This window comes from Hemiscyllium ocellatum, chromosome 12 (genome assembly GCF_020745735.1).
Source record: "Hemiscyllium ocellatum isolate sHemOce1 chromosome 12, sHemOce1.pat.X.cur, whole genome shotgun sequence".
In the NCBI taxonomy this organism is placed as follows: domain Eukaryota; kingdom Metazoa; phylum Chordata; class Chondrichthyes; order Orectolobiformes; family Hemiscylliidae; genus Hemiscyllium; species Hemiscyllium ocellatum.
The window spans coordinates 8,516,550-8,538,508 of NC_083412.1; the positions used below are offsets into that span (position 1 = coordinate 8,516,550).

Sequence of the window (21,959 nt, forward strand, 5' to 3'; positions counted from 1 at the left end):
TTTTTAAGATCGAGACTGACAGATTTGTGATTCCTCAGGGAATAAGGGATATAGGGATTAGGCAGAAAATGGAGTTGAGACCAAAAAAGTCAGCCCTAATCATGATTCACCATGAAGACAAATGTATTCTTCCAGAGTGTGGAGCAAAGAAAAAAAGCACATGGGGCAGCCTCAAGGGGCTGAATGGCCTACTCCCACTGTGCTTGGTCAAGCTACCGCACAATGCTTCAAGAAAGAAGGTCACCAACACCTTCTCAAGGGGAACTAGGGTCAGGCTATAAATGCTGGCCTAACCAGCGACACCCATGTCTCACGAGTGAATAAAACAAAACTCTTATTACCCGGTTTCTTGTGTTTTAGTGAAACAGGAAGACCAAAGTGATTTAATCTGTCGTCCTCCTTGGGACATTATTTGTTTTTTTTTATTTTAACCTGTTCATTGATGTTATTACACACCTCTGGAGCAGGTGGGTCTCTCCTTCTAAGAGTGGGGACACTATCACTGTGCCACAAAGTAGCATTCTTAAAGGCACTGTGGAAAATCCCAATCCAAAATAAGAGCTAAAAGTGACAACCAAATAATATCCAGTTAATAAAAACTGAAAGAACTGCAGATGCTGTAAATTAGAAACATAATCAGAGATTGCTGGAAAAGCTCAGCAGGTCTGGCTGTATCTGTGGAGAGAAATCGAGTTGTTTCGGGCTGAGTGACTCTTCTTCAGAACTGATGGTAGCCCGGAAAATGTGGGTTTATATGCACCAGATAGTTAGGTTGACAAGGGTGAGGAGTAAATGATAGGTGGGGATAGATTCCAAAGAGATAGAAGAACAGTTTAATAAACAAAGGAGTGGATAACAATCTGGCGAGGAGGGTGAAAAACTATTAATGGAGATTGTTAGTGCTTATCAATATCCAGTTAACACATGGTCACTACCAACAAAACCAACTGATGACATTCAGGAATATCACTCTGCCTCAGAGTTTCAAGATTTTGACCATTCTGAACTAATGAGATTTAGGAGATAGGGTGTGCAGTGATGATTGATGAATCCTGGTCAGTAAGACCACCATGTGGTGATGCATCAGGCATCATCGCTCTCACACAGAAACACCACAGGAGTTAACACTAATGAATTCTGGGAATGCTCGACAGTAATGTTCTATTTTAATCCTATATCCGGATTGTTCAAAATGCACTGATTACTTACTCCATAGAAAAATCCAAACTGGCTGCCCGGGAAAACACTTGGCAACAGTTTATGACCAAGCTTCAGCAGACGGTGCTCGTAACCCCAAAGCCACTCCTCCACACTCTGGCTCTGGAACAGCTCATTCCTCTTCAAGGTAAATAGCGCAGATGCAAAGATCTTCTGGGTGATCCCACTGCGCCTCAGCATTTGCAACAGAGTCTGGCAAAGGAAATTGGAGAGAGAAGTGTTACACCCGCAGGGGGTACAAGGGCTGGAGGCACTTACCAGGTGCCAGAAGGTGGAATCTGAACATTGTTCGCACATCAGTGTATGGGTAGGTTCTTTTACACAGAGAGTGGTGGGTGTGTGGAGTGCACTTCCAGCAGTGGGAGTAGAGTCAGATACATTAGGGACATTTAAGCGACTCTTGGATAGGCACATGGAAGTTGGTACAATGAAGGGTATGTAAGCTAGTCTGATCTTCAAGTAGGATAAAAGGCTGGCATAACAGAGGGTCAAAGGGCCTGTACTGTGCTGTACTGTTCTATGTTACTGATGTACATCCTCCTACTTACAATAAATGGAATGTTGATTGTCGTAATGATGTCCTCCCTCGGATCACCCACTGACATTGTTGGCTCAAAGACAAAGCTTCTCTGAGTTGTGGCTGAGATCGTGGAATTGTTGAACAACGACACGTTAGCACGATGTCGGAACTCCCTGTTGGGAACGAGAACCATTGGGAGTTGTTAGGTTAGGTAAGTTCAACATGTTGGGAGAAATAAGGAGCAGGTAAGAAATATTCACTTATTCCAAACAGCACACAGGCCACACAGTGTTATTCTGGACGTCAAAACCATAAAACTTCGGAGCAGAATTAGGCCATTCAGTCTGCTCCACCATCCCTGATATGATTCTTAATCCTCTTCTCCTGCTTTCTCCCTATAGCCCTTAATCCCCTGACTCATCAAGAACCGAGCTGTCTTAAATACACTCAATGTCTTGGCCTCCACAGCCTTCTGTGGCCATGTGTATCACACATTCACCACTCTATGGCTGAAGAAATTCCCTCTCGTCTCAGTTCTAAAGAGTCCTCCTTTCACTCTGAGACTGTTTCTTTGGGTCCTGATCTCTCCTACTAGTGGAAACATCTTCTCCAAGACCACTTTATCCAGATCACTCAGTATTCTCCAAGTTGAAATAAAAATGTTCCCATATACTTCTAAACGCCATCGAGTACAGATGCAGAGTCCTCAACCACTTCTCATATGACAAGCCCTTTAAATACAGACCCCAGAATTGAAATTGTTGGTGTAACTTCCCCCTACCTGGAGGGGGGGGGGGGGGGGGGGGGGGGGGGGAGATGGGATAATAATGGGGTGAGTTGCCTTGAATAGACTCACACTCCGTGGCTGGTTTATAATGGGGGTTACCAGGGCCACTGGTTCGTTGGATTATGGAGCTTGAGGTTCCAGTGTCCCCGAAATCTAGGGACACGCGTTTCCATAGATGTAGCAAAGAGATGACATCTGTAAATCCATCACCAAACACTCCCAGTCTCACCTACATCACCCTTTGACCCCCCCCAACCTATCGGATCCTCAGAGGAAGATTAGGCTGACTTTAAAAACCAGAAGCTATAGATGACCTGCGATGGCAGAGTTGAGGTCTGTGATTTTTCACCAATCATCCGTTTGGCCTGTCTAGATTAGATTACTTACAGTGTGGAAACAGGCTCTTCGGCCCAACAAGTCCACACCGACCCGCCGAAGCGCAACCCACCCATACTCCTACATTTACCCCTTACCTAACACTACGGGCAATTTAGCATGGCCAATTCACCTGACCCGCACATCTTTGGACTGTGGGAGGAAACTGGAGCACCCGGAGGAAACCCACGCAGACACGGGGAGAACGTGCAAACTCCACACAGTCAGTCGCCTGAGGCGGGAATTGAACTCAGGTCCCTGGCGCTGTGAGGCAGCAGTGCTAACCACTGTGCCACCGTGTCAGCTCTTAATAACCCAAATTGTGGGCAATTGGGTGCGATTTTTTCAAATGGTGGAGGGAGTACCTTGGTTGCCATGTACTTGCCCCCACACTGTACAAACAAAGTGGCAAATCTCTAATGTGATCAGGCAGCAGCAGCAGAAATGGCCCCAAGTCGGTTTGAGCTACAATGAAGCATGCTGGGAATTTTGGTCAAGCTAGTTTAAATGCTGACCTCAGTAAAAATCTCAGCCAGGACCTGCTGTGACCTGCAGTATCCTGTGTTGACCAAATAAGGGCAGATGTCATGTGATCAGCTCATATTACAATATTACCTTATGTGGGGCTTGGAATATGGCTGCTGTTTAATATTTGTAATTAGAAACCCTACGGTGTGTAAACAGGCTCTTTGGCCCAACAAGTTCACACCGACCCTCCAAAGAATAACCCACCCAAACCCATTCCTCTACATCTACCCCCGAGTAATGTACCTAACCTACACATCCCTAAACACGATGGGCAATTTGGAGAAAGTGAGAACTGAAGATGCTGGAGATCAGAGCCGAAAGTATGGTGATGGAAAAGCACAGCCAGTCAGGCAGCATCAGAGAGGCAAGAGAATTGACGTTTTGAGCATAATGATTAAGAACTTATGCTCGAAATATCAACTCTCCTGCGCCTTGGATGCTGCCTGACCAACTGTGCTTTTCCAGCACCACACTTTTCGACTATGGGTAATTTAGCATGGGCATTCCACCAAACCTGTACATTTTTAGATTGTGGGAGGAAACCTGAGCACCCAGAGAAAACCTACACAGACACGGGGAGGACATGCAAACTCCACACAGAGAGTTGCCCGAGCCTGGAATCGAACCCAGGTTGCTGGCGCTGTGAGGCAGCAGTGCTAACCAATTGGGAGTTTTTATAACCAGTAAAATTCCATTGGCTGGGGTCACATGGTGGGATCAGGGTTCATTGGCTGAGTGCCATAGAAGTTCTGGAAATCAATCACATTTTAAGATAAGCCAACAGAAAAAAAAAACAAATTTTCTCAGGAGAAGCCTTTGAAACCAACATTTGGGAAGTATGTGCCCTGACGTTATCCTCAGAGAAGACACAGAACCCCAGCAGAAAAGACCTGAGTGGAGAACAAAGTTGGCCACTTCACTCGATTCGGGGTAGTTTTTGCTTCAAATCCAACCTCCAGATTGGGTCAAATCTGAAATAAGTGAAGATTTGGAGATGTCGGTGTTGGACTGGGGAGTACAAAGTTAAAAATCACACAACACCAGGTTATAGTCCAACAGGTTTAATTGGAAGCACACTAGCTTTCGGAGCGACGCTCCTTCATCAGGTGATTTTGAAGGGCTCAATCATAACACAGGATTTACAGCAAAAATTTGCAGTGTGATGTAACTGAAATTATACATTGAAAAATTGATTGTCTGTTAAGCCTTTCATCTGTTAGAATACAGTGATAGTTTCACTTCTTTCCCTACGACCGGAAGAGATTGAAGTCCTGAGTAGGGGTCTCAACTTCTGCCCCACCACCAAAACGGACCTGTTGGTTCTGGCAGCAGACACTGAGGAGTTCATCAGACGAATGAGACTCCGGGAATTCTTTCAAGGTGCCAGCAGTGATCCCACTGACGACTGGAACAGTCATCACAGGGATCTGTAGAGGAGTGACCAAAGAAGGTGTCAACATGGACCCCACCAGAGGGCCGCTGCCCTGGGCTTGACATGTATGCTCAAACTGTCAGGAAATATATAAATGCCAGATTCATCAGCCCTACCCACAAGGTAGAGCAAAACATCACCCGCTCACAACGCAACGCCATCCAGGCTCTCAACACCAATGACAACATTGTCATCAAACAAGCAGATAAAGGAGGAGCCATTGTCATTCAGAATAGAACAGATTACTGCAAGGAAGTGGACTGACAACTGAACAACCAGGAACACTACAGGCAACTACCAGCTGATCTGACCAAAGAACACACCCGAGAATTAAACACACTGATCAGAACTTTGGAGCCAGTCCTTCAGAGTTCCCTACTCGCCCTCATCCCATGTACTTCTCGTGTAGGCAACTTCTGCTGTTTTCCGAAGATACACAAAGCCAACACACCAGGACATCCCATCGTGTCGAGCAATGGGATCCTATGTGAGAATCTCTCTGACTATGTGGAAGGCATCTTGAAACCTATTGTACAGGGGATCTCCAGCTTCTGTTGCGACTCTTACAGAAACTCAGCACCCACGGACCAGTCAAACCGGGAACATTCCTCATCAAATGGACCTTTCCGCACTCTACACCAGCATCCCCACAAGGATGGCATCACGGCAACAGCCTCAGTATTCAACACCAACAACTGCCAATCTCCAAACACCATCCTACAGCTCAACCGCTTTATCCTCAATCATAACGTCTTCACCTTTGACAACCAATTCTTCATCGAAACACACAGAACAGCCATGGGGACCAAATTTGCACCCCAATATGCCAACATTTTTATGCACAGGTTCGAACAAGATTTCTTCTCTATGCAGGATCTCCAAACCAACACTATACACCAGGTACATTGATGACATTTTCTTCCTCTGGACCCATCGCGAGGAGTCACTGATAAAACTACACAGTGACATCAACAAGTTACATCCCACCATCAAACTCACCATGGACTACTCTCGACTGTCTGTCTCATTCTTGGACATGTGCGTCTCCATCAAGGACGGACACCTCAGCACCACGCTCTACCGCAAACCTACAGACAACCTCACAACGCTACACTTCTCCAGCTTCTACCCAAAACACCTTAAAACAGCTATTCCACACAGACAAGCCCTACGCATACACCGGATCTGCCCAGATGAGGAGGAATGTGACGGACACCTGGAAGTACTCAAAGATACCCTCACAAGAACGGGGTAAGATGCTCAACTCATCGACCGCTAGTTCCGATGTGCCACAGCAAGGAACCGTAATGACCTCCTCAGGAGACAGACACGTGCTGCAACTGACACGTGCTGCAACAGCCCTCGTACTTCCCAGGGGCTGAAAAATTACGCCATGTTATTTGTGACCTGCAACACATTATCAATGAGGATGAGCACCTCACCAAGACCTTCCCCACACCTCTACAACTTGCCTTTAAACAACTGCCAAACCTCAAACAGATCATTGTTCATAGCAAACTGCCCGGCTCTCAGGACAACTCCATACAACCCTGTCACGGTGGACGCTGCAAGACGTATCAGATTATGGACACAGATATCACCATTACACGTGGGAACACCTCCCACCTTGTACATGGCAGGTACTCATGTGACTCAGCCAACGTTGTCTATCTTACACGTTGCAGGCAAGGATGCCTGGAGGCATGGTACATTGGGGAAACCGAGCAAAGGCTACGACATCGGATGAATGGGCACCGCACAACAATCTACAGACAGGAGGATTCCCTCCCAGTTGGGGAACATTTCAGTGGTCCAGGACATTCAGCCTCAGACCTTCGGGTGACCATCCTCCAAGGTGGTCTTCGGGACAGGCAACAGAGGAAAGTGGCCGAGCAGAGGCTGACAGCTAAGTCCAGTACCTATAGGGAGGGCCTCAACCGGGACCTTACATTCATGTCACATTACAGGTGATCACCATTGCACTACACACACACACACACGCACTCTCACATACACATGGACACAGGTACACACAGACACCCACACGCACCCTTATAGACACACACTCCCACATGCACCCCCTCACAGACACTCTGCACTCACTACACACACACACACTTTCCTCAAACTCACAACACCCACCCCAGACAGACAGACAGACAGACAGACAGACACACACACACACACACACACACAGAGACAAAGACCCACATGTACACATATATTTTGTGGGGTGAATTTGTACTTGCAGAGTTACATTGCACTTTGCTCAAAAACTGCATACAATCATGTAGAACTCGGAGCTCAAAAACTGCATGAATTTATGTAAAACTCTGTTATCTCACTTTTTGGGTTAGAATCAATCTAAACATCAGGTCATAGACAGAGAACACAGGGGGCTAACACCTTCAACATATTGTCTAGCTATCACCAGTGTTAACAGCTAATCCGAGAATGCAACTTTAAAAAGAAGGGTTTTGTGATTTACACATGAAAGAAGTGAAACTATCACTGTATTCTAACAGATAAAAGGCTTAACAGACAATCAATTTTTCAATGTATAATCTCAGTTACATCACACTGTGAATTTTTGCTATAAATCCTGTGTTATGATTGAGCCCTCCACAATCACCTGATGAAGGAGCGTCGCTCCGAAAGCTAGTGTGCTTCCAATTAAACCTGTTGGACTATAACCTGGTGTTGTGTGATTTTTAACTTACTTTACTTAAGTGAAGTAAGACACAGCAAAGTTAAATGAAGGGAGTTAGAGCTGAAGTTAAGTTTGATAAAGTTAGAAGTAAATGTTGCAACAAGAGTTAGAATAAAGAAAGGTTGTTTAATTAAATTCTGAGTTTGGTTTGTTATATAAGGGTACCTAGGTAAAAAGTTTGACTACTCCATTTTGGAAACACCACCTATAATGACAGGAAAACAAAGCTAGCTCATATCCACAATTTCATAAGTGGAACAAGAAGGCTTTTGCTTGCACCAAGATCAGGAATTAATTTTCAAAGAACACATTCAGTAGGGCGCGGATAAGGATCAAATACAGGGCAAACCTCTTTTCCCGAGTGACCAGCTTCTGAGCTGGAATGGAATTTAACTCCATGTGTTACGATTGTGTCACACAAGGGACTGTATGGAGAAATGCCAATCCCAACTTTCTTATTTGTCATTACCTTCACAGAACCAAGATCCTTCTGGACAATGAAGGAGAGTGACCCCGTGTCACATGATCCCTATCAGCTGATTTCAACAGGTAGTGGAAGTCCCTGGCAGTCCAACTGAAGACTGGTGCAGCAGTACAGTTACAACACTGGCATCTACCTGACAATATGGAAAATTCTCCAGGTATGTCTTGGTTTTTATGTACAAATCCAACCTGGTCAATTAATGCCCCAACACTCGACTCTCCATCATCAGTAAAGTGATGGATCATCAACACTGCTGTCAAGCAGTACCTGCTCAGTGACGCCCAGTTCAGGTTTCACCGAGGCAACTCAGCTCCTGATCGACAACCTTGGGTTACTGTGTGCACACACATACAGCTCACTATCCCAGTCGATGCAGAGCGCGCACGCAGACAGATTTCCCAGTCGATGCAGTGACGTATTAGACTGTCACTCTCAAGCATTGCAAGGATGTTAAAGCTGGGAACTAACTAGTCAGGATGATGTGGGGTTTTGGAAGGAAAGGATTGTGGCGTATGTTTGTTAGTATGGGTACATACAGTAGCAAGGCATGATCATGAATCAGATGCAGAAACCATATTGGCTAAGGTAAGAAATGGCAAGAGAAGAAGGTAAATTTAGAGTAGCCTATGGCTGACCAGCTATATTGTAGGTTAGCATGTTAGTCACTAGATGTGATTGAAAAAAATCAAATTAGCAGAAGTATCCAGGAGAATGGATTTTTATTTCCACATCAATAGTTGTGGATCAGGCTATTTTGGATCTGAAAATATGTAATAAAGCAGATTCATAAAATGACCTCAGAGTGAGTGGTCCACTTGGAAGCAATGATCATAACATTATAGAATTTAACATTTAATGTGAGAGGGGGAAACTTGGATCAAAAGCGACCATTCTATACTTAAGGAAGGATCATTACAAAGGCAGGAGAACAGAGTCAGCTGGAATGGATTGGGAAATAAATTTACTTAAAATGATGATTGATGAGCGACGGTGGATGTTTAAGAAAATAGTTCATTGCTTACAGCATAGATATGTTCCACTGAGGCAGAAGGGTTTTCGGAAGGGGAGAAGCCAACAAAGTTAAGGATAGTTTCAGACTGAAAAACATATAATTTAGTAAAGATGGAGCTAAATCAGAAGACTGGCAAGTTTTAAAAATTAATAGCAGATGACGCAAAAACAAAGGGAAAAAATATCCCCTAGGAGATAGAAAGACAGACAGTAACAGCTGTCAGTAACAGCAGAAGACAGAGGCCAAAGTGATCATAGAGAACAAGACTGTGGATCGCAAACAAGGAAATAACAAAGGATTGGAATAAACACACTGTCCCAGCCTTCACAGTAGAGAACACTATACATTCAAAAATTACTATATAATCAAAGAACAAAAAGAGCAGAGGAAGTCACTATCACTGGAGAAAAGGTGCTGGGGAACTAACGGCGGTGAAGGCTGCTAAGTCTCCAGGATCTGATGTCACGTATCCTAGCATATGGAAGGAAGTAGTTACAGAGATAGCGAATGCACTGGTCATAACCTTTCAGGAATCTTTAGATTCCTTCGGGAAAATACCCAGAGGATTGGAAAACTGCCGACGTCACACTCTGATTTTAAAAAGGGAAGAAGCTGAAAACAAATGACTCTAGGCCAGTTAGCTTAACTTCTGCTATTGGGAAAATTAAGTCATAGTCATAGAGTCATACAGTACAGAAATTGACTCTTCAGTCCTACCAGTCCCTGCCAACCATAGTCACAAACTAAATTAGTCCTACCTGCTAGCACCTGTCCCATATCCCTCCAAACATTTCTTATGTATTAACTTATTCAAATGTCTTTAAAATGTTGTAACTGTGCCCGCATCCACCACTTACTCTGGAAGTTCATTCCACACAGAAACCACTCTCTGTATAAAAAAATGCTCCTCATGTCTTTTTAAAATCTTTTTCCTCTCACCCCAAAAATATTCCTCAGTGTAAGGAAAAGACACCTGCCATTCACCTTATCTGGAAGGTGTTTAGTACACTTGCCTTTAGTGCTCAATGCATTGAGTATAGGAGTTGGGAGGTATGTTACATCTGTACAGGGCATTGGTTAGGCCACTATAGGAATACTGCATGTAATTCTGGTCTCCATGTAAGAACGATGTTTTGAGAATTGAAAGGGTTCAGAAAAGATTTACAAGGATGTAGCCAGGGTTGGAGGATTTGAGCTATAGGGAGAGGCTGAATAAGCTGGGGCTGTTTTCTCTGGAGCATTGAAGGCTGAGGGGTGACCTTATAGAGGTTTATAAAATTATGAGGGGCATAAATAGACAAGGTCTTTTCCTTGGGGTGGGGGAGTCCAAAACTAGAGGGCATAGGTTTGAGATGAGGGGCAAATTTAAAAGGGATCAAAAGGGCAACTTTATATCATGCAGAGGAGATGGTGGAGACTGGTACAATTACAACAATTAAAAGGCATCTAGATGGGTATATGAGTAGGAAGGGTTTAGAGAGGTATGGGCCAAATGCTGGCAAATAGGAGTAGAGATATTAAGGATGTCGGGATTAATAGGACTGAAGGGTCAGCTTCCATGCTGTGCAGCTCTATGACTCTACATCCCTCATTATTTTATAAACCTCTATAAGGCCATCACCTAACCTCCTATGCTCCAGTGAAAAAAGTCCCAGATTATTTTTATACCTCAAACCTTCCATTCCCGGCAACATCCTGGTAAGTCTCTTCTGAACCCGCTCCAGCTTAATAATATCTTTCCTATAACTGGGTGACCAGAACTGGACACAGTACTCCAGAAGAGGCTTCACCAAAATCCTGTACTAAAGGATATTATAAATGATTCAATATCAGGGAATTTATAAATACATAACAAGAAGGTAAAGTCAGCATGGCTTTGGGGTGGCATGGTGGCACAGTGGTTAGCACTGTTGCCTCACAGCGCCAGAAACTCGGGTTCAATTCCCGCCTTGGGCATCTCTTTGTGTTGAGTTTGCACATTCTCCCTGTGTCTGCGTGGGTTTCCTCCCACAGTCCAAAGATGTGCAGGTTAGGTGAATTGGCCATGCTAAATTGCCCATAGTGTTAGGTGAAGGGGTAAATGTAGGGGAATGGGTCTGGGTGGATTGCTCTTTGGAGGGTCGGTGTGGACTTGTTGGGCCGAAGGACCTGTTTCCACACTGTGTGGAATCTAATCACATTTAAAAAAAGGCTTCAGGAGGGGGAATTTAATCAAATCCTTTGGAGGAGGTGACATGTAGCATAGATGAAGGGAAACCGGTAGATGTTATATATTAGATTTCCAAAAACATCAATAAGGTCCCACATGAACCATAATAAGACGAGGCCCTGGGGTTAGAGATGGCATAATAGCATGGATAACTAATAGAACACAAATATCTGGGATAAGGGGGGCATTTTAAGCTGGCAACCTGTAACTAGTTCAGTGCCACAGGGACCCGTGCTGGGACCACAATTATTTATCCTGTGCATTAATGATTTGGATGAGGAAGACGAATGTACTATAACCAAGTTTGCAAATGCCATAAAAAAAAAGGTGGGAAGACAAATGGTGAGGACAACTCAAACAGCGCAGAGGGTCAGAGACAGGTTAAGTGAAAGGATCCTAACTTGACAGTTGGAATATAATGTGTGCAAATGTCAGGTTATGCACTTTGGCAGGAAGAATAGAGGGGCTGAATATTGTTGAGATGGGAAAAAAAACATGCAGCAAGCTACAGTACAGAAGGGCTTAGATTAGATTCCCTACAGTGTGGAAACAGGCCCTTCGGCCCAACATGTCCACACCAACCCTCCAAAGAGTAACCCACCCAGTCCCATTTCCCTCTGAATGATGTACCTAACACTATGGGTAATTTAGCATGGCCAATTCACCTGACCTGTACAACTTTGGACTGTGGGAGGAAACTGCAGCACTCGGAGGGAACCCACAGGGAGAATGTGCAAACTTCACACAGACAGTCACACAAGGCTGGAATTGAAGCCAGGTCCCATTGTGAGGCAGCAGTATACCTTTGTCCTTGTCCCTACCTCTCAGGAAAACAGCATTGCAAATCTTATTTAGACCTGTCATTACTTAAGACCGCTATTAAATCTGCTACTAAATCATTAAATTTCTATTAAATCCTCTCCTCCAAGGGGATACTGCAGCTGCTTCTGTCTTATTGCATCCCTGGAATCATTCTGGCAAATTTCCGCTGCACCTTCTCAATATCATTACATGAGATTAGATTACTTACAGTGTGGAAACAGGCCATTTGGCCCAACAAGTTCACACCGACCCTCCGAAGAGCAGCCCACCCAGAGCCATTCCCCTACATTTACCCCTGACTAATGCACCTAACACTTTGGGCAATTTAGCATGGCCAATTCACCTGACCTACACAACTTTGGACTGTGGGAGGAAACCGGAGCACCCGGAGGGAACCCACAAGGAGAATGTCTGTGTGAAGTTTGCACAGTCACCCAAGGCTGGAATTGAAGCCAGGTCCCATTGTGAGGCAGCAGTGCTAACCACTGAGTCACCATGCAATATAAAAAAAAGCCTGCTGGCAACAAGCTCAATGAAATCAAACAGAGAATCAAACATTTGACTCAAAGAGTGGTGTAGGGAGAGGGGTCATGGGTCACAGAGAGTACAATTTCAGAAAGAGTGAGCTGTGTCATTGGGTCTGCATCCTTTTACACTGGCTGCAGTGTAGTGAGCATCTCCCACATCAGGGTGAAAGAGAGGACTACAGATGCTGGAGATTAGAGTCAGAGGGACAAGTAAATGGGGGCTACATGAGCAGGAATCCAGGTCATTCATGAGAAGTTACTTCTGGAGGCAGGAGTGTGCTTGGTGACGATAGTTAAGAGGGGTGGGTTCCTCCCAGCATTATCTTTCCTGACTGCATCAAGCCCAAAGCCAAGAGGTGGGAAGGATGCGCTATTCCTTCCAGGCAGCAAGAAGATGACCAAGTGTCTTCAGGAGTCCAGGCTTGATCAGAGGTGACAGAAGCTGTAGGAGCAACATTCCTGACCACTTGGGTCCTGTTGAGGGAGGTGAGTCAAGAATGTGGTGCTCGAAAAGTACAGCAGGTCAGGCAGCATCCGAGGAGCAGGAAAAATCGATGTTTCAGGTAAAAGCCCAATTTCATCAATTCCTGATGAAGGGTTTTTGCCTGAAACGTTGATTTTCCTGCTCCTCAGATGCTGCCTGACCTGCTGTGCTTTCCCAGCACCACATTCTTGACTCACCTCCCACATCAGGTCAAACCCATTAGGACCCAGGTGGTCAGCAATGATGCTCCTACAGCTTCTGTCACCTCTGATCAAGTCTGGACTCCTGAAGACACTTGGTCATCTTCTTGCTGCCCGGAAGGAATAGCGCATCCTTCCCACCTCTTGGCTTTGGGCTTGATACAGTCAGGAAAGATGATGCTGGGAGGAACCCACCCCTCTTAACTATCGTCACCAAGCACACTCCTGCCTCCAGAAGTAACTTCTCGTGAATGACCTGGATTCCTGCCCATATAGCCCCCATTCACTTGTCCCTCTTGGGTAGAGTTGTTCCTTCTGAATTCCCCGTCTGATTTCTTGGTGACCGTATGAACAAAATGGCTTCTTGACCTGTTGTTCTCCATAAGTGCAAATATTCCTTCTGTAGTCAGTTTTCTGATAACAAAGGCTGTTGAGCTTTCCCTAATTGTTAGAACCTCACGGTTCTGCTATCATCACACTCTGTTACAAAGGGGAAAAACTTGTCATGGATTGCCATTACTGCACAGGAAGAGGCCATTCAGCCCATCAAGTACATGCTGGTGCTCTGTACAGCAATCCAGTCACTCCTGGTCCTTTGGCGCTGCCTGTTTATTTCTCTCAAACACTCACCCCCAAATTTCCTTTCATAATAACATACCATTTCCTGTTTCCACTGCTCTCATAAGGAGTGGGTTCTTGGTCCATACCTCTTGTTATATAAAATGATTCTTCGACCCAACACCTCCCCATGTCCCTAATATCTCTCGCTCAAAACCGGTATACCTTTGTCCTTGTCCCTACCGCTCAGGAAAACAGCATTGCAAATCTTATTTAGACCTGTCATTATTTAAGACCGCTATTAAATCTGCTACTAAATCATTAAATTTCTATTAAATCCTCTCCTCCAAGGGGATACTGCCAGCTGCTTCTGTCTTACTGCATCACTGAAGTCCCCTCTGCATCCCTGGAATCATTCTGGCAAATCTCCGCTGCACCTTCTCAATATCATTACATGAGATTAGATTATTTACAGTGTGGAAACAGGCCATTTGGCCCAACAAGTCCACACCGACCGTCCGAAGAGCAGCCCACCCAGAGCCATTCCCCTACATTTACCCCTGACTAATGCAAGTAACACTTTGGGCAATTTAGCATGGCCAATTCATCTGACCTACACAACTTTGGATTGTGGGAGGAAACCGGAGCACCCGGAGGAAACCCACGCGGACACGGGGAGAACGTGCAAACTCCAACAGACAGTCACGCAAGGCTGGAATTGAACCCGAGTCCCTGGTGCTGTGAGGCAGCAGTGCTAACCACTGAGCCACTGTGCTGCCCATAAGCTTTGAAATATTTTGAGGTGTCACCTGAATGTTACAGAATGCAACAGGTATATATGGCATGGTGGTTCAGTGGTTAGCACTGCTGCCTTACAGCGCCAGGGATGCAGGTTCAATACCATCTTTGGGTGATGTCTGTGTGGTGTTTGCCTGGTCTCCCTGTATCTGTATGGGTTTCCCTGGGAGCTCAAGTTTCCTCCCACAGTCCAAAAGAGATGCAGGTTGGGTGGATTGGCCATGCTAAATTGCTCATAATGTCCAGGGATGTGTGGGGTAGCCATTGGAAATAGGGCAGGTCTGAATGGGATGCCCTTCAGAGGGTTGGTGTGGACTTGATGGGTTGAATAGCCAGCTTCCACACTGAAGAACCTTTATGCAGTTATCCATTAAAAACAGAAATCTTTAAAATGTCAAAAGCATCTCAATGTTCAAACAGTTCTCACTCCACTTTCTATCACATTCAGTTTATAGCAGTAAGTGTGCATCTTACTTGTATGTGTATGGCCCAAGTTGTTTCACAATGGCTTTCGCTCCCTGTAAGATTTCTTGTTTGTTTTCAACATTGAAGAAGTAGAACTGTAGGTAAGCAGGGACCGGGGGGTCTTTCCAATTATTGTACATCTCGCTGTTCAGCTTGAGCTCTGCATGCTGTGGAGATCAGCACAGAAACGTTACTGTATTTACAGAACCATCATCCAGTCAACAACAGGACAAGCATCAGTAGATACAGAGCTTTCCAGTCTAAACTTATACCCAACTATCTGATTCAAATACCTGAAGGGCAGTTTCTGTGAAGGCACAGTCCCCTCTCTTTCTTTGGACCATCTTTACATCTGCCTTTTAAATAAAATGTACCCATAACCATTGGCACCTTATTGTCATCATCAGAGGAAACCAGAGTTACTGCCCCTTTGATGCATGTGTTAAATGGTGTAATAGCAGATTATCTGCTCCTTACTCACTCAATCATCGTCCCTTCCCATTCATATCAATTTACGTGGCCAGATGACAGAGGTCTGGAACAGCAGCCCCATTAAACACCACAAGCCACAAGTTAACATCGTTTCCATCCATCTCTCCTTAACAAGAGAAGACTCTCCTCAAAACACTCTTTCTAATGACCTTACTTACAATTAGCCTTGTTGATCCTCATTAGCAGTGACACAGTAGCTCAGTGCTACCTCACAGTGCCAGGGACCCGGGTTCGATTCCAGCCTTGGTCTGTGTGGAGTTTGCACATTTTCCCCCGGGTGCTCTGGTTTCCTCTCACAATTCAAAGATGTGCAGGTTAGGTGGATTAGCCATATGGTCTGGGGATGTGAAAACTAGATGGGTTAGCCATAGGAAATGCAGGGATAGGGTAGGGGGTTGGAATTGTCTTCAGAAGCTCAGTGAGGACTACATGGGCTGAATGACCTGCACGCATGCTCTAGGGCATATTTGATTCTTATTTCAACTAGACCACAAGTGAGGTTTGCTCAGTTCATTACAGGATATCCCAAATGTTTGGTTCCCATTTGCTGCAGGGTGAGCTGGCTCCCCTTCTCAATGGAGAGCATGCCCCTCTCACCCCAGTTGTTTGCAGCAAGTTTAATTTAGAACAGATCACTTCCCTTCTGGACACTTTTCTCCCAGAGCCAAACAAACCTACTTTCCTAAAGTCAATTTAATCAGGCCTTCTTGAATTAACAATCAGAGTGAGTACATCAGCTACAAAATGCAAGAAGAATTGCAAATGCAACTCAGACTGGAAATAAGAGGTTAGTCCAAAAAGATAAAAAATAAAAATATATGCAGATCAATCTTTGAATTGCTTTTGAAGAGTGGACAGTTGAATGTTGCTGCTATTGCAGTTGAGATTACGAGTAAGTGTTGATGTTTGTAGTTGAACACTTGGTTTCACAGACCACTGTTTTGTGAATTGGTTGAGATTCTGTAGTCCTGATCCTTTTCAACTGCAATTGAAACTTCAGCTACCAGGGTAAGACAGTATCATTTTGCTCAGCTGTTCTTTTTCACTGGTATGTAGTAAGATTGAGGGAAAGTCTTTTCCTGCAACGTTTCGGTAACTAGGGGATAATTCTTCAACTGCAACCTTCAAATCCCGCTAACACCTGACTCCAAGTTGATACATAACAATATTCAGTCACACTAGCATACTCCAGTAGAGTTGAAACTAACTTTTCAATCCCTCTGTACGTATTCTTCAAAGGGAAAAAGTAGAAAACGTGCCTGCAGTTTAGCACATAATCCACAAGGAGTTGATTTGTTGTTCAGCAGGAGGTTATCAGCCCTTCATTATCTTCACAGTTACAAGTGTTCACAGTCCAGTCTGGTTGAAGTTTCTTTGAAACTTAATGTTGCATTCCATTGGTCTCAGTCCCTGTCCAGAGAGCCAGTTAAATTACATTGGGAACCATCTTTGATAGTATCAGCCCTTGTTTTAAAAAAGGCCTATTTGGAATAGTATGTTGAAAATGTGTCCAGTACTTCTGGGTTGTGACTCATAGTAATACTTCCCGTTTTACGTCAAGCTAATTGTAGAGTCATAGTCATGGAGACGTAGAGTCCTACAACACAGAGACAGGACCTTTGGCCCAAGCTAGTCCATGCTGACCAAAATGTCTATCCACACTCAGGTGGTGATTAGAATAGGAATCTTTCGACGAGTTGCTGGTTCAGGAATACCTTTTATTAAGATTAGATTAGATTTTGTAGTGTGGAAACAGGCCCTTCGGCCCAACAAGTCCACACCTACCCTCAGAAGAGCCACCCACCCAGGCAATTTAGCATGGCCAGTTCACCTTACCTGCACATCTCTGGAGTGTGGGAGGAAACCGGAGCACCCGGAGGAAACCCACGCAGACACGGGGAGAAGGTGCAAACTCCACACAGACAGTTGCCTGAGACGGGAATTGAACCAGGGTCTCTGGCGCTGTGAGGCAATAGTGCTAACCACTGTGCCACTGTGTCACCCACCTCTCCTGGCATTTTTTCTCTATCCTCTCATTCGTGTTTGCTTCTAAACTGACTGATTTTTTTCACAATGTCAGTTTGAGTTTTGCAAGGTTGAACATTGGCGATGAATGTGAAGGGAAACATCCAAAACTTCAGACAAAGCACCTGAGGTTGTGCTCAGAGATATGGAAATGAGGAGACTCCTCCTGTCGGAACAGCAATGGAATTCAATGTCTGGAATCTTCTTCAGGTCTGTTGGGGTAGGTCAAGAAGAAAGTTAATGATCTGATGTGAATGCTCAAGGAGAGTAAGGAGTTAAAAGTCACACAACACTAGATTATAGTCCAACAGGTTTAACTGGAAGCACACTAGTTATCGGAGCTTCGCTCCTTCATCAGGTGGTTAGTGGAGGGCTCAATCCTAACACACAGAATTTATAGCAAAAACCGACAGTGTGATGTAATTCTGTACGTTAGGATTGAGCCCTTCATTATCACCTGATGAAGGAGCGTCGCTCCGAAAGCTAGTGTGCTTCCAATTAAACCTGTTGGACTATAACCTGGTGTTGTGCGATTTTTAACTTTGTACACCCCAGTCCAACACCGGCATCTCCAAATCAAGGAGAGTAAGATTGTCTCCAAGTGGCACACCCAACCAACTGCAGTTCACACCTACTCAGCACCGAAATACTGCAGCCATCTCAACTCCGTCATCAGTACCAACCACTATTCAATGCTTCAGTTAAGACACATGACATTCTACAATCATTGCACAGTATAGAAGGAGGTCATCTGCCCCTGAGGTTTGTGTGAGGGCTTTCAAACAGCAGTCCAAATCAACTGTACTTCCCCATGTCTCCTTGCAAAGTTTTTCCTGCACTTGCCTCTCTCTCCCTGCAATATTTTACTGGACTGTCCCCTGTAATATTTTACCACACTGTCCCGTGTCACTGTAATATTTTACTGCACTGTCCCCCATCTCCCTGCAAGATTTACTGCACTGCCCTCTGTGTTCCTACGATATTGTACTGCACTGTCCCCTGTCGTCCTGGAATATTTTACTCCACTGTCCCCTGTTGCACTGCAGTGTATTACTGCACTGTCCCCTGTCGTCCTGCAATGTTTTACCAGTGTCCCCTGTCGCCCTGCAATATCGTACCGCACTGTCCCCTGTCGCCATGGAATATCGTACCGCACTGTCCCCTGTCGCCCTGCAATATCGTACCGCACTGTCCCCTGTCGCCATGGAATATCGTACCGCACTGTCCCCTGTCGCCATGGAATATCGTACCGCACTGTCCCCTGTCGCCCTGCAATATCGTACCGCACTGTCCCCTGTCTCCATACAATGGTTTATTATATCTCCTCTGTTTCCCTACAACACTTTACTGAAATTGACAGAAGAGTCACCACAGGAGGAGTGCACAAGAGCCAATGTTGGACGTGGAAGAAGTGGAGGTGAAAGAGTCTGGCTGTTGCCAGCTGATGGAGGGCAGGATACCCACCAGTCCAGGTAGAAAGGTCTCAGATGAGGTTGAAGGTCAGGTACAGGTGTGATAAAGCACGTGAAGGGCAGCAACACTATGTTGGCACAGAGAGATTAGATTAGATTAGATTAGATTACTTACAGTGTGGAAACAGGCCCTTCGGCCCAACAAGTCCACACCGACCCGCCGAAGCGCAACCCACCCATACCCCTACATTTACCCCTTGCCTAACGCTACGGGCAATTTAGCATGGCCAATTCACCTGACCCGCACATCTTTGGACTGTGGGAGGAAACCGGAGCACCCGGAGGAAACCCATGCAGACATGGGGAGAACGTGCAAACTCCACACAGTCAGTCGCCTGAGTCGGGAATTGAACCGGGGTCTCAGGCACTGTGAGACAGCACTGCTAACCACTGTGCCACCGTGCCGCCCACTGTGCCACCGGCGCATCCCCTTTACCAGCGCCCAATAGCTGGGAAATAACACCTGCTGGCCTGTGGGAGGCAGTGTGTCACCATTCCCAGTATGTGACATCTGCAGTACTGCTGAGGACTGGAGACCGGTGGGTGGGTAGTTCACTTAATAGAAGTGCTGGAAAAGAGTCCCAACTGGTCAAGTGTTATCCGTGGAATGAAACAGGATTTAGTGGCTTGGGTTGAGGCGAAGAACCAACTTAGATTTTCTGTCTGGATTCTCAGGAGTGCTTGGGGAGTGCCATCTTGCAGCACAGCACTCTACTTGCCCTCTCTCCCCAGCAGGCCCAGGTCAGTACCGTGGCATGCTGCAGCCAACACTGTATTTTTAAAAATTGATTCAAGAGATGTGGGCATCACTGGCTACGCCAGCAATTATAGTCCATCTCTCGGGGGCGGTTAAGAATCAAGCACATTGCTGCTGGGCTGGAATCACATGTCGGACATATATCAGGTTAGGATGGCAGTTTCCTTACTTAAGGGACGAGCCAGATGGGCTTTTCCTGACAATCAACAATGGATTCATTAGACTCTGAATTCCCGACATTTTAAAAAATTATTGAATTCAAATTCCACCATCTGCTGTGATGGGATTCGAACCCAAGTCCCCAGTGCAGGTCTCTGGATTAACAGTCCAGCCATAATACCACAAGGCATCAGTGTGGGAGCAGGAGGGGAGTGAATCGCACAATAGAAGACAACCATGAAGGCGATGGCCAAGGCTGACTTGTTTCACTGTTGAATGCACAGTCTCCTGAACAGAATTTTAACAACTGAGACCTGCGTTTTGTGATGGCTTTCCAGTTCGTGTTGTGGCAAACAGCGGGAGGTCAGGAATGGGTCCATCGGAAAATGAGGAATAGGGGTTCAAGTCACTGGGATCGCTCATTCATTTTTGACTATGTGAAGTCTGAGCAGAATGTGTTCTCTTTGGGTGTGAGAAGTTAATGCTGAGCAGTGTAAATGATACCATATGGACTTGTTTTGGATCTCGGATGACTGTCTTCTCTTTGGGTCCCCCTCATAGTCTCTGTAATGATGTCTGTTATAGAACATAGAACATAGAAAAGTATGGCACAGAACAGACCCTTTGGCTATTATATTTATAGAACCTGGAACTAGTTGCTAATGTGCAATATCCATATTTTGTTAACTACAAGAGCAACTTCTAGATGATCCAGGAAGTGGTTTCTCCCTGCCTCCCCCACACTAAACCGTGCAGGCTACAGTTTGCTACAGTTAAGGAGCACAGTGGGAGTAACCTTCACCATGGGCAGCAGCTCTGACAGTGCACTGAGCTGGCCCTGCACATACAACACGTCTCCCTTTTCACACTTCTTCAGATGCTTCCTCCTTCTCCCTCACATCAGCCTTTCCTTCCTCATTCACCATGAGCTGGTCACAGAATAGAAACTACAGAATTCTTAAGGGGCTCGCAATGGTCATCAAGTTCCTATGATGCAAAAAAGGGGCCATACAGCCCATCAAGGGCACAGTGGCTCAGTGGTTAGCACTGTTGCCTCACAGCACCAGGGACCCAGGTTGGATTCCAGCCTCAGACACCTGTCTGTGTGGAATTTTCACATTCTTGCCTTGTCTGTGTGGGTTTCCTCCCACAGTCCAAAGATATGCAGGTCAGATGAATTGGCCATGCTAAATTGCCCACAGTGTTCAGGGGTGTGTAGGTTCAGTGCATTAGTCAGGAGTAAATGTAGAGTAATAGGGTAGGGTAGGGGGATAGATCTGGGTGGGTTACTTTTCAGAGGGTCGGTGTGGACTTGTTGGTCCAAATGGCCTATTTCTACACTGTCAGGATTCTATAAATAAAAGTCAGCATCAACCCTCTGTTGAGCATTCCACCCTTTTCCCCGTTACCCTGCACCAACCTTGGCTAAGCCACCTAGCCTGCACTACAGGATACTTCAGCACAGCCAATTCACCTAACCTGCACATCTTTGGACTGTGGGAGGAAACCGGAGCACCCGGAGGAAACCCACGCAGACACATGAAGAACGTACAAACTCCACACAGTCAGTGGAGTAGAACCCAGCTCCCTGAAGCTGTGAGGCAATAGTGTTAACCACTGGGCCAACTGGTAAGGTTCTTTCCGCATAACCTTGGCACTGCCCATTTGAGACTCACAGAGCTCCTCTGAAACAGGGGCATTGGTCTAGGTACCCACTCAACATCACTACCCTCTGTGCAAGCTGCCTATTTAGACATCCTGACTCGGTCTGCCCCATCTTATGCCATTGGTGGTCCATTTCAAGGCCTTACTACACCTAAGGGGGGTGGGCAGCTGGCATCCACCCGACCCACTGTATAACAGGAGCCAGCGTGGTTGCAATGCAGGAATAGTTCACGACCTGTTAACAGAAAATCCCTAGTCCT

At 45.6% G+C, this 21,959-nt stretch overlaps 1 protein-coding gene across 1 annotated transcript in view; it reads right to left on the bottom strand.

The window, feature by feature from the left end:
• The window catches only part of LOC132820653 (lysosome membrane protein 2-like), a 64,864-nt gene that overhangs the window by 41,562 nt on the left and 1,343 nt on the right, over positions 1–21,959 (bottom strand). Inside the window, exons 2-4 of the mRNA XM_060832863.1 lie at positions 15,139–15,296; positions 1,767–1,911; positions 1,210–1,410 (exon numbers count right to left, since the gene is read on the bottom strand). Coding sequence (XP_060688846.1) covers positions 1,210–1,410; positions 1,767–1,911; positions 15,139–15,296 — 504 coding nt within the window. The remainder of the gene's footprint in view (positions 1–1,209; positions 1,411–1,766; positions 1,912–15,138; positions 15,297–21,959) is intronic.